General features: G+C 44.2%; 1 protein-coding gene across 6 annotated transcripts in view; it reads right to left on the bottom strand.

Moving 5' to 3' along the window:
* Positions 1-12,327, bottom strand: part of MEGF11 (multiple EGF like domains 11) — a 254,494-nt gene that overhangs the window by 52,416 nt on the left and 189,751 nt on the right. For all 6 annotated transcript variants that reach the window (XM_071441164.1, XM_071441163.1, XM_071441165.1 and 3 more), the window contains 2 exons: positions 1,984-2,104; positions 376-539 (listed from right to left, as the gene is read on the bottom strand). In XM_071441164.1, coding sequence (XP_071297265.1) covers positions 376-539; positions 1,984-2,104 — 285 coding nt within the window. The remainder of the gene's footprint in view (positions 1-375; positions 540-1,983; positions 2,105-12,327) is intronic.

Here is a 12,327-nt window from a genome sequence, read left to right as displayed (position 1 = left end):
AGTGATCAGCTTTTTGTTCTGAAATGTGCAAAATCATCTATCACGTCCCTCTTAATGCTGAGTTGCATTTTTTAAATTAACATACACAGAAGACAGAAACTCAGTGCCTAATGTTTCTATACAGAACCAAATGAGGAATCACTTTAAAAAATGACATTCAAGAAACTGCAGATAACACAGCAATAGCTCTGATAAAATACAATGCAAAGGATAATACATCCAGTTGACTGCTAGAACCCCAATCTGTTATTTACACTTGATTTCCTCAGACATCACAGACAAATTGAGCTCCTCCCCTGCTCTCTGTTCAGCAGAGCTATGGGGACTGTGATTTAATGTGGTGGAAGACCACCCCAAATTGTGATTTGCACTCACAGGACAAGGCTGGTCACAGAACTCCCCCTGCCATCCTGGGGAGCAGAGGCAGAAGCCATCAGCTGGCCTGCAGGATGCTCCATTGCTGCAGGAACACGTCTGGTTACAGTTCAGCCCCCAGCTTCCACTTGAACAGGGAATAGAGCAATCCACTCCTTGCCACCCTAAGAAAACAGGGGAGAAATGTTTCTGGGATGTTTTCATGACAACAGAGGGACAGGCAGCTGGCAAGCTGCAGTTCTTTGCTTCTAGGACAGTTTCTTGGTGTAAATAAGACTAACTTGGGGTCAAAGACTGACCCTTTCATTGTGACCTCCCAGCTCCATCTCCCAGCATCTCTACACACAGATGGAGGCATAACAGCCTTGGCTGTAACCAGATTTAGGAGTCTGATGCCTTTCTGGGAACTGCTGGGACCTGTCTGTCAGGTTTGAGACCTTCTGACCTACAGGACTGCAAGAACTTTCCATGTGATGCTGCCTGTTTCTCACCTTTTTTTTCTTTCTTTCTTTCTTTTTTTTTTTGAGAATGCTATTTAATATAAAGCAGCTATTACACCTAAAATAAGACCCATGCCATCATTTCTAGCCATTAAGGCTCAAATCTTAACTACCAGGAGCACAATGACTTTCATTACACTGCAGCTCTGTGTCATGGAGTTGAGCAGTAACTCATGGTTTATACACCCTCATTAAATGGGGTTCTACAGTGATCCATTAATTCATGTTTGAAATGCCAGATTTTATGGTTATTTGCCTCACTTCTGTTTTAGGGCCTATGTATGTCATACAGGCATAGCTCATGTTGGGATTTTGGGGGAACAGAAGAGCTGCTGTGCCATGAAGCACATGGGGAGGGTTCTCAGGTGGTCACTGGATCCATGGGATGTGCTCACCACCACGTCCAGGAGGGAATTATGGACACGTGTGGCAAGAAAAGATGTCAGTCACCTTGGAGCAGGCAAGACTTCTTATTGCTCCAAATAAATGAGAGCCACATCCTGAACCCTGTGCTAGCACAGGAGACAGAGGACATCTGCACAAGGCTGGGGTGTCACCATGTCAGGGTACAGGAGGATGGCAGCAAGGGCAGAGAGCCAGGGCCCTCCCCACAGTGCCCAAGGGCAGGGCTGGCAGCTGGGATGAGCCTGGAGCCCAGGGCAGCAGGAATGGGACCAGCCCAAGGTGGAGATGGGCAGGCAGGAGTCAGGTCAGGGCTGGTGGGGATGACCAAGGCCAGGCACAGCCCAGTGCCAGGGGCTGCAGGACACACAGGCAGGAAGCTGCCTCCACTCTTGTGCCCAGTGACTTTGGGAGAGACACAGCAGCAAAGGCCTAACAACCCAGCAGCCAGAGGACTGTTCTGCATTTCCCCTGGAGAGGAGCAGTGTTTCTGCCCCCACACCCACTTCTGTGACACGTTTCTGCAGCAGAGCAGGGAAGTCTGGCCCCTGTTCAGGCCAGAGACTGGACTTGCAGTCCAGCCCCTGTTGAGCTGGGATACCTGGGAGGATAAGAAAATGGTGAAGTTCCTGACTGCACAGCTGTGCCACTTTCAAAGGGGACAGGCATGGCTGGCAGGGAGCTGTTAAATGTGAATTTTGTTTACCTTCTTTGCAGTAGCACAGCCCGTCCACAGGAGAACAAGTGCCATCGTTCTTGCAGTTACAGACCGAGGAGCAATTGGTTCCATAGGTCCCTGCCATGCAGGGAATGGTGCAGTCATCTCCCTGCAACCCAGAAAAGTCAGAGTCAGCTGAAGAGATGTGGCATGCAGGAAATTCCCAGCTCGGCACAGGGAAGCTTTCTCTCTCTGAACAGTGAGCAGAGTGTTGTGAGTTGATTGCTGAGCCTTCAGCACTTGAGCAGTCACCGCTGCTTCCCATGATTATGATGCAATTAGTGCTTTGATTGACTTGGAGGAAAGGGACAAGTTGCTGGCATTCATTCAGCAGGAGGTGGGGAAGTTACAAAAACAAACCTCCTAGAGCAGATGTTAGATCATTAAGCAAAACATCACTTACGAAGCACTAATCACAAAATATACAGTCTGAAAGCGTGCAGAGATCGCTCTGCGCTTCTTTGAAAATATATTCTAAGAATAGGGTGAGGTTAAAAACCAAAAGGATCTCGTACATGCTCGTCTTCCACAGGCTGGCAGAGAGGAAAACGACATGGAAGGTGCATCAGAGCTTTTTGATGTGTAGCTGGTACCTGCATTTGTTTTCAATTAATTTGCATGAGATTGTGACTTTAGGAAGAAGGCAGACCAGGAGTGATGTGTATGTCAGAGACAGGAGGCACACAGCAGAACACAGAAACATGGGCTCTGTCCTATTTCTGCTCCAGGTGTGGGCAAAGGGAGGGAGAGGAGAATAAATACTTATATTTGACACAAATATAGAATGCTCTAACACTACATTCTGGTGTGCTGTATGCACTGATCAGCTTGTGGTTGAAAGGATAGACACAGTTCTTACTAATACTGTTCATCTGATACAACAAGGGAATTAAAATGTGAGCACAATAAGGTTTAAAGCAATTGTGGTTTAACCTCACTAATTGAGGTTTAAGCCTTAGTAAACTTACTGAGTCCCACAGCTGGGTCTACACATTAACATATACAAGTTATTTTGGCTTCCTTTTCCTCTGTGTGTAATCCTGACTTTCACATTGCAAATTAACTCCTAAATTTACTACTTCAGTGAGTCAAACTTAAATAATTTAGTTCTATGCCAGGGAAAGTGAACCTACTACAAGTTAAAAGCAACTCCACTGCACGGTGTGACCTGTGCCATAGCTCAGGGGAAAAGATATTGGTCAAAATGTATTTTTGCAGGTGAGAGGCTTCACTGTTTGATAGGAGGATCCATTTATCAGGAGTGAAATGTGCACCATGTCAGCTTCCCTATGCTGTGACAAGTACCTCCAGGAGCCTGTATATCACACAGCAGACACCCAGACAGCACAAGGAAATATGAACAGATTTCTGAGCACCATAAACCCCCATCTGCTTTGCTGGAGCAGTTCTGCCTCACACCAGTGTGACTCATCCTATTTTAGACCTTTTAGAAAAACTGTGTTTCAGGGGGAAGGAAAGGAAACAGTTAAAATATACTGCTCACAAGTAAATCCTGCAAGTCTCTGATTTTTGAGTGAAGGCACTGTTTGTTATAGATGCTATCTTTGACCTTGGTGGAGTAAAACAAGTGCCCCTGCAAAGGCCTGGCAGGAAAAGATGCTGCCTTGACAGCCAGCAAATCCAAAGCAGGCTGCCCCTCATTACCCTGCCAGCATGCCTATGCAATGAGCTCCAGGAGCCCGGGCTGGCAGAGGGGCATTCAGTCTCCACGCCTAATCAATCCTCTGCCTTTCTCCTGTGTGTGACAATTAGACAGCCAATTAGTGCCACTTAGGAACCCTTATCCTGTGTGAATGAAACTCCCAACTCATTTCATGTTCTACACAGAACTGCTGGTACTGCTAATAATTTCTATGACAACTGACCTTATCTGGATTTGAACTAGTGATCCAGAAGTAAAAGAAAATTCCTTTGAAAAGGAAAGGGGAGCAGAGTGATGTGGAGTTAAAATACCCCTTGGGGAGTCACATTAACCAACCACAGAACCACAGAATCATCAGGGTTAGAGAGACTGAAGACCATCCAGCCCAACCATCAATCACTCCAAAACCACATCCCCACATCCTGACACCTCTAAAACACCATCTGGGCCAGGGCTGGAGGCAGCAGGAGGCTTTCCAGTGTCTCAGCTGAAGTTCTGTGACCACAGAGCAGCTGTTGGGGGCAGTGCTCCCTGGCCAGGCACAGCTGGATTGCATTCACTGGTTTTCTGTACTCACTTTGGATTATCCCAAAGAAAAGGGATACAGCTCCCTGAAAAAGGGTTGCAGGGAGGTGGGTGTCAGTCTCTTCTCTAAGGTAACAAGTCACAGGACAATAAGGTGAGGAAATGGCCTCAAGTTGCACCAGGGGAGATTTAGATTGGATATTAGGAAAAATTTCTTCACAGGAAGGGCTGTCCAGCATTGGAAGAGGCTGTCCAGGGAAGTGATGGAATCACCATTCCTGAAATCTTAAAAAAACCTGTGGATGTGTTACTTGAGGACATGATTTAGTGGTGAACACAGTGGTGGTGCTGGTTGATGGTTGGACTTGGTGGTCTTTGAGGCCTTTTCCAACCTTAAGGATTCCGTGATTCTCACAAGGTGAACATCAGGCTGTTTGTTCCAAGCCTTTGAGTGCTGGCATTTACTTTAATGGACTTGGCTTTATGGACTGACAGAGCTGGGCATTCTAGCTGCCCACCATCCACTCACGTACTTTGCAAACAAACCTTAACTGAAAAAAAAATACCTGGTTTAATGAGATTTCTATCCCCAGGTTTGACAAGTGAGACCTTCAGAGCTCTCTGAGTGACAACTGCCAAATACACTTAACTTCTTAATTACATAAGAGGAAAATGCACTTGAACTATAGCACTGGCTCTAAGATTTTATTAATTATAAATGCACACCTTGTTATTAACATTTTGAACTTGATTTGGGAGAATGACCTCTGAAGTGAAATGCATTCAGGTACTGTTAAAGATATGTAAATTCCACCTGCCTCTCACCACCTGCCCGAGTGGATAATGCTGCAGTGTATGCATCCAGCTGGTAATGAGTTATATATTCTAATAAACTGATTTCAAATTGTGTGTATTGAATCTTCACTCTTGCAATATGGTACTTTATATTTCTATCCTATTTAGTAAAATTAATCAACAGCTGTGCTCCTTATGTTGATTATTCTTTTTTTTTTCTATTAAGATTGGGAGGTTAATGAGGATAGTGCAATGCCTGGATGTGGTATCCATGCTAGGAAGGAGTAGCTAATTCAATCAAACATATACCCCTGGAAATGTTAAAGCTATATTAGGAAATTGAGCTATAAATAACTTGGTATTCTCCATCTCTATGTTCCAAATCAGAATGACCCATATGGACACCACAAACTTTCAAAGGTGTTTCATTTTCAATATTTTCACTTAGAAGGGCCAGCTTATAAAAATATGCCCCCAAATCTATCCACTGGATTGTTTCTAATTTCAGGGGTCAAATCTGACTTTAACATAAACAATGGAAAATCTCTTTAGGCAATGTGGGGTCAGGGCCAGCTGTGGGAAATGCCCTGCTCTGTGTGGAGCAGCACATTCCTGCTCTCTGCTCTGCATCACCCCAGCCTGGGAGAGGCCACCTCAGTGCCACCAAGGACAGAGTGTCCCACACCTCACCCCTGCTCAGAAATTACCTCTGAGCCTCTTCTTGTTTGAAATCCAGACCTGAGGGGAGCATGCTAACATGGCAAAGATAGAGGAGGGAGCTACAATTCCTGGGACCCTAAAAGTCCCCTTGAAATCAGAGTAGATGGTAGCAGTGACCTAAGCAGCCCCACCTATGACTTTCCATGCCTGTAAACACTTCACAAACACCCATTTTTGCTGGAACTGACAGCCCTTCCCAGCATCCTGAGAGCTTTGGGCATCCAGTTCTTGTTATGGTTAATTCTCCCCCATGGATGGAGGGTGAGGTCCAAGGAACCAAACTCCATTAATAACTCAGGCTGCCAGCTCACATCCATCAGCATCAAATATTAATAGACTCCGAGGGCCACAGCATCCATCTTTCTAGATGGCAGTCAATAATCTGTCTTGTTTCTGTTCAGGGAGAGGGGAAGATTTTCCTCCACCAAAATTATTATTGTTCAATATTAGTAGAGCTTAAAGACACAATGCTGCCTTAGGTGTTGGCTGTGTTAACAAGCTCTGGTTGCTTCAGAAACTGTTTTCCCTGGATTAATGTTACAGTTCTTGTTTCTTTTAAACGTGCATTCCTGCTATAAGCAGTGATCAACTCCCTTAAAAATCCTTTTCTGGTGATCAATACACAAATTTGTATTTATTCCTGTGCGTTTTGGATTAGGACTTCAAGTCTGTGAAATGCATTTTGAAAGGAAAAAAAAAAAAGGGTATCCCAGACCATAAAGAGAGTTAATAACCCAGCAGTGGTCAACAACATCCAGCAAAGTTTGCACCCACACCTGGTCTGTCACAAAGTTTGCTATTTAAAGATGTGAAATTAAGGATTTCAGAAGTAGCTACAATCTACAGGAATACAATTCCCTTGGAGGGCTGAAGTCTGGTTCCACTGAACTCAGTGGCAAAACAGAAAATCAATTTTCAAGGCTTCCGCAATGCAGAAGAGGAACAGGATGTTATTGAACCTGGCCTCAAGTTTGCATGACAAAGACCCGGGTGACAGCTTTGCTCTGGAGGCTTAATCTGCCGAGGTGCTGAAATTCCTCAACTCCCACAGGTTACTGGGGGCGACTGACAGCGCTGAAAGGCAAAATATTGGAACCTTTGGTAATGTGCAGTGGGACTCCAGCTAATCAGAGATTTCTAACACCCCATCTGATCCCTCCCTCGCCCCCTCCTCGCCAGGCTGGGCAGGTGAATCAGAGGTGCAGCCCCTGGCTCCAGCCCAGGGATGCTCCACGCTCGCTGCCCAGAGCACTGGGTGGAAAGGAGGGCAGAGGCTCCTGCGTGTGCTGATCCGCAGACCAGGGAGGCCAAGTGCTGCTGCTGTTTGTACCTGAGGCCTGTGTGTCCAGATAAGCTGATCAGTATGGATTTAGCACCTACAAATGTATATTTCTGTGTACACACAGCACGTGGGACACCGGTGTGCTGGGACATGGTGGCTGTGCACTGACGCAGAGCACAGACACACTCCTCTATATTTACTTATTTAATTGTGACATTTACAATTAACCCAAAGTGGTTCTCCACAAACATTCCCCCAAGGTAAACATATGGTATCCAGCAACACAAACTGTCAGAACAAACTAATTTCCTTAATGGTGTTCAGTGGAAATTACTGTGCTCTTCATCAGCGGATCAGCAGCAGGGGGAAACTTTGTACTTGCACCGGGCTTGTCCTCCACCCTGGACTCAAACCATTTATTCATGACCTTACTACACAGCATCTTTAGTTTTCCAGACATAATGATGTCCTCTGGCAGAATTCCTCTCCCCTCTGGGTGTCACTAATTACTCCCTGCAGAGGCTATTATTGGTGCTAATGAAAAAATGCAGTGAAACCCTGGGGAAGGCTCCTGTGCCAAGTGCTCCGTGTGCAGGTGATTGCTGTGACTGAGCACTGACGAAAGTTCCCTTGCCCACCTTGTAACACGATGTGATGGAGCTGTGCTGGGGTTTGATACACATCTAAAAGGACAAAATGAAACCACCAGTGATCTTATTCAATCTCCTTCTCCCTGTGCCCTTTTCATGGGAAAGACAGGGGAAGGCAGAAAGGATGGGAAAGAGTTTTCCTACCCTTAAAAAAGTGACTCTACAGCTCATGACTCATCCAAAGACAGAACCATTGGCAGCCTGAATGCCAGAGTCTTTCACGAAATCATCAACCCCTCCAAGAGCCATCTGCAGAGCTTTCCCCAGCCTGCACCCCGGTGACACTGCAGCTCTCCCAGCAAAACACGGAGATGCCAAGAACAGATCCCTTTGGGAATGAGCAGAACTTCCCCTTTGCTTCCTATAACCTTACAGGGATTTACAAACCTTTACAAATGGATGTCAGCATGTTATTTCACCTCTGAATTTGTGCTAATATGCTAATTCATACAGTAAATTTCACAGTAAATGCCAAGTCCAGAATTACTCAGCCTGATACTAATTCTTAAACTTGATGATGGATCCGAAGTATTCAGCAGAATACAAACAAAATGGACACTTCATTTGTTATAAAGAGAGAGTAAGCAAAATATTATAAATAATGTCAATTTTAAGTACCTACAGTACTTTATTAGATATGATTTAATTTTACTTTACTGATCATAGTCTTTGTTAGCAAAGCTCTGAGCTCTGAGTGAGAGGGGAGTAAAAGTTACCACAAAGTAACTGTAGTTGTTATTTTCCAAACTGTACAAAATCTGGTTAAATTTCATGGATTCCTTTCTTATAAACCCAAATTTGTTTGCTGTGGCCTGTTACAGGCATAACTCACATTACTCCCTCATTAAGGCCACAGAAGAACCAGCACCATTTGTTCTCATTTCTGCCCTCTCAGTCTCCAGAACCTCTCACTCCCTGTCTGGGTTGTTTTGTTTCCCACTGCACAGCCTCAGAATTGATCTGACATGCATTAACAGTATATTTGGGTTACTTTTATTTAAAAAAAACCAAAACCAAAAAACAAGTACTCACCCTATGGTCCCTGGGCTAGAATGGGTTTTCAGAACAACAATTATCCATCCATCCTCCCAGAAGGGACCTTTCCCAACCCATTGCCCAGGCACCTTGGGAATCATTTGTCACATCTTGGGAGCGCCTTTGGATAGGATTTGGCTGCCTGGGGAATCATTTGAACCTATCAAGATGGGAGAACTTGTGCAGCCCCCCAGTCTGGGCACTGTGCATGTGGAAAACTGGAACTACCTGGACAGGGCTCATGGTTCCCAGCCCAGCAAATCCCAGCTGTGAGGGATTTTTGTGGAGAATGCAAGGATTTGTGCATCTCAGGAGCCAGGCACTGCCTGTTGGCTCAGGGTCCTCTCACAGTGGGACTCCACTGGGAATTCATCTTTTCCAGAGGAGGGTGCACAGAATCTCACCACTCTCCTGCCCTCTGGCAGCTTGGCTCCAACGTGCTCCATACAGCCAAAAGGAACAATGCCCTGGCACAATAAAGCTGATGAATAAAAGCAGCAAATCCTGGCTTTGGGAGGGTTTTTTCCCCTTCATGAAATCCAGTGAAAACAAACACAAATAAAACCTTCATTAAAAAAATTGGATTTTGCATACTAAAAGCCAGCAAACCTGAGCTGGATCTCTGTCAGCAAGCATTATAATCCCCCTCACCACCAGGGAACAGTTTTCTAGTTTGCACTAAAACTATGCCCAATACCAGTCAGTTATCTGCAATTAAAAAAATCCATTCCTACACTACCAGTTACCTAAACATGGTTATTAAAAAAAGGAAAGAGAATTCAATAAAGAAAGCAGGCAAGAAATCCCACCCTCCCTCCCTCCCTCCCTCTTCCTGTAAATCAGGGCAGCACTTGCTGGCAAAAAAAAAAATCTAGACTGACTTTACAACACTTGAATATCTGCCTGGTTTAGTATTTAGGCTTAACTGCAGAGCCCTTTAGTGTCAGCAAGGCAATGAATACAGCATCATATAATTAAATGTATTCAGAAGGAAAGTAGTGTGGAGAGTACAAAAGATGATCATCAACCTCTGAACAAGAATATTTTTTTATGCAGTCAGCACTTTTCACCTAATAGAATATCACAAAACACATTTATCCAGGAGGGACCTCTCCAAACTCAGGGAATTGGATTTAGACTGGGTAAACCAGGTAGATTATCAAGGCAGGTAAATCATGTCTGTACCAGAGGGATTTCTCATGACCAGTGTGGAGCCAGCTGGGAAAGCAAGTTCTCTCTAGTTAAAGCAATTTAAACCTGGAATTCAAACCTGGAATAAGGCCACTGCAGATTTATACAGGTGAGGCAAGGAGAAAACTCTCAGAATATTTTTAACTTAACTCTGGGGAAGCTGTAAAGAGACAAACATCTGTGGGGATCATTGCTCTTAGTATAAGCAGCTTTGATCAGCTGCTGTTTTAAAGTGCTTCAAAACACATGGCCAGATCACAATTAAATATCCTCAAAGGTAAAATGGCCCAGTCATCCTGTGCATTATTTCAAGTTAGTGGGAATTATTTACATCCCTGATAAATACATCTCTGGCACATCTCCATGACGTGCCCAACAAGTTACTCATGTTCAGACTGGGGGTGGAAGGTGGCTAAATATCAAAATACAAAACCACAGTCCTTGAATACACTAGTAAAGATTAAAAAACCCTGGTTTTGGGGCCTTTTTAAAAATGAAGGCATCAAAATAGGGGTTACCACTGTGGCAAAGGAAAGATTTTGACACACTTTGTGCTGTTCCATAATTTTCTTCCCCAGATTTGGGCAGAGCAGATCAGTGGCTAACAGGAGCCTTTTGGAAATACAGATTAGCATTTCAGTGCCAGGCAGTGACCTTCAAGTGGGAACCCAGAGATGCCTGTCAATTCTGCCCCAGCTATTTAATGGAAATACTTTTGCCTGGAAATTTGGGATGGTTTCTGGTCCATCCGCACAGCCTGAGTGCCACACTCCAAGATCCACCTTGCAAAGCAGCTGTGGCCTCCTGACTTTTTTGCAAGAATAAATGTGGGTTCTGGCTGTCAAGTCTGAACAGTTCTGCAAAAAGAACATCAGCTAAAACAGGAAATAAAAGGCATCATTTATACCTTCAGCCTCTATGATGTTTTCTGGCAAGAAGATCCACAGTTTAATTATAAATACAAAGGAGAGGAAACATCTTTATCTGCTTGCTTCAAACCCACTGCCTGATTTTTAATTGGGAAACTTCTTATACTGTGATAAGTAGCAAGAATGCATTCCTTCTTCCCCTTCCCCCATGGAGTGAGAGACCTCTCACATCCCTACCCTCAGTGACCCCTTCTCTAAGCAAAATCATCCCACTGTTATTCCCATTTTATGGGAGCCATTTCACAACTTAATTACGCATTCTGTGAAAAGCACTCTCTTTGTTTTTAACCTGCTGTGCAATCATTTAATTGGTTGGCCCTTGTTCCTGGGTTATTAGAAATAGTAAATAACCATTCCTTGTTCATGTTCTGTGCACCATCCCCAGCTCCACAGATCTCTATCGTGTCCCTCCTCAGCCATCTGTTTGCGGAGCCGAGTTCCGCTCATCGAGTGACTCTCTATAGAAACCATTCCGTATAAAAGATGATCTTTGTCACCATTTCCATTCTATCCTTTGTAAGCAGGAATCAGCCGAGCTGTGTGCAGTAATTTGAGACTTGGATATATTATGGATTTACACAATACCAAAAAAATGGCTTTTCCATCCTGTTTTATTCTCATCCTGATCATTCTAACTATTCTGTCAGGCGCTCTGGATTCGTTTGAGTTTTTCAGACTCATTGAGGGGTTGAGTTTTTCAGAAAACTACCCACAGTGATTGCCTGATCTCCTTCCCTGAATAGCAGGAATTAAATTAGAACTCATTTTTTGTGTATTTACTTAACATTATTTTCCTATCATCTATTACTCTACAGTGTCAAATACTGAATTTCAACATACCCAGTCATACAGGAACAGGAATCTTTCCCCAGATTTGCTACTGCCTTGAAAATCCCAATATTTTTGCATTATTTGCAAACTTTCTTTTAGACTTCTTCCACAGCTGTATTGTGCAATTAAGGACAACGTCCAAGCACAGCTTCAAACCAGTCCATCAGTGCACACCTGACCTTGTGTCCACACTCCAAAGGACTGAGTCCAGGAGGAGCTAAAAGGGCTGGAAACAGCAGGAATTCTCCACTGGCCCCTTGCTATGAGCACTGGAGCCATGGAAGTAGCAATGTGGATGGAAAACACAAAGGAATAGGGCTGATGCTGCAAACAGCTGTGGTGGACCTTGGTGCTGAGCTGCAGGATCCACAGCTGGGAGGATCAAAGCAGAAAAAGAGCATCTAAAAAGGAAAAGATGTCAAGTCTAAGCTAATGGGTTTGTGATGTAAAACTGAAAAGCTGGTAAAGAACCAGGTGATCACACACAGGCAGATAAGAGAGACCCCCTTCAAACTCTCACAGATTCCTAAATCAAAACCCTATGGCAAAAGAGTTTGAGAGCTGGTAAAATTGCAGTTGCTCTTTGGCATAAGAAAACAAAATCAGGATTTTTCATTTCTACATGTCTGATTGTGAAAGACAAAGTCTTTGACAGTACAGTTGCACAGAAAATAAAATGCAAAACTAACCTATAACTTAAATCCTGTCCTT

Source organism: Agelaius tricolor, unplaced genomic scaffold, assembly GCF_023055355.1.
Source record: "Agelaius tricolor isolate 1412-34295 unplaced genomic scaffold, bAgeTri1.0.p SCAF_16, whole genome shotgun sequence".
NCBI lineage: Eukaryota > Metazoa > Chordata > Aves > Passeriformes > Icteridae > Agelaius > Agelaius tricolor.
The sequence above is the reverse complement of the archived record's forward strand: the minus strand, read 5'-3'. Positions and strand labels throughout refer to the sequence as shown.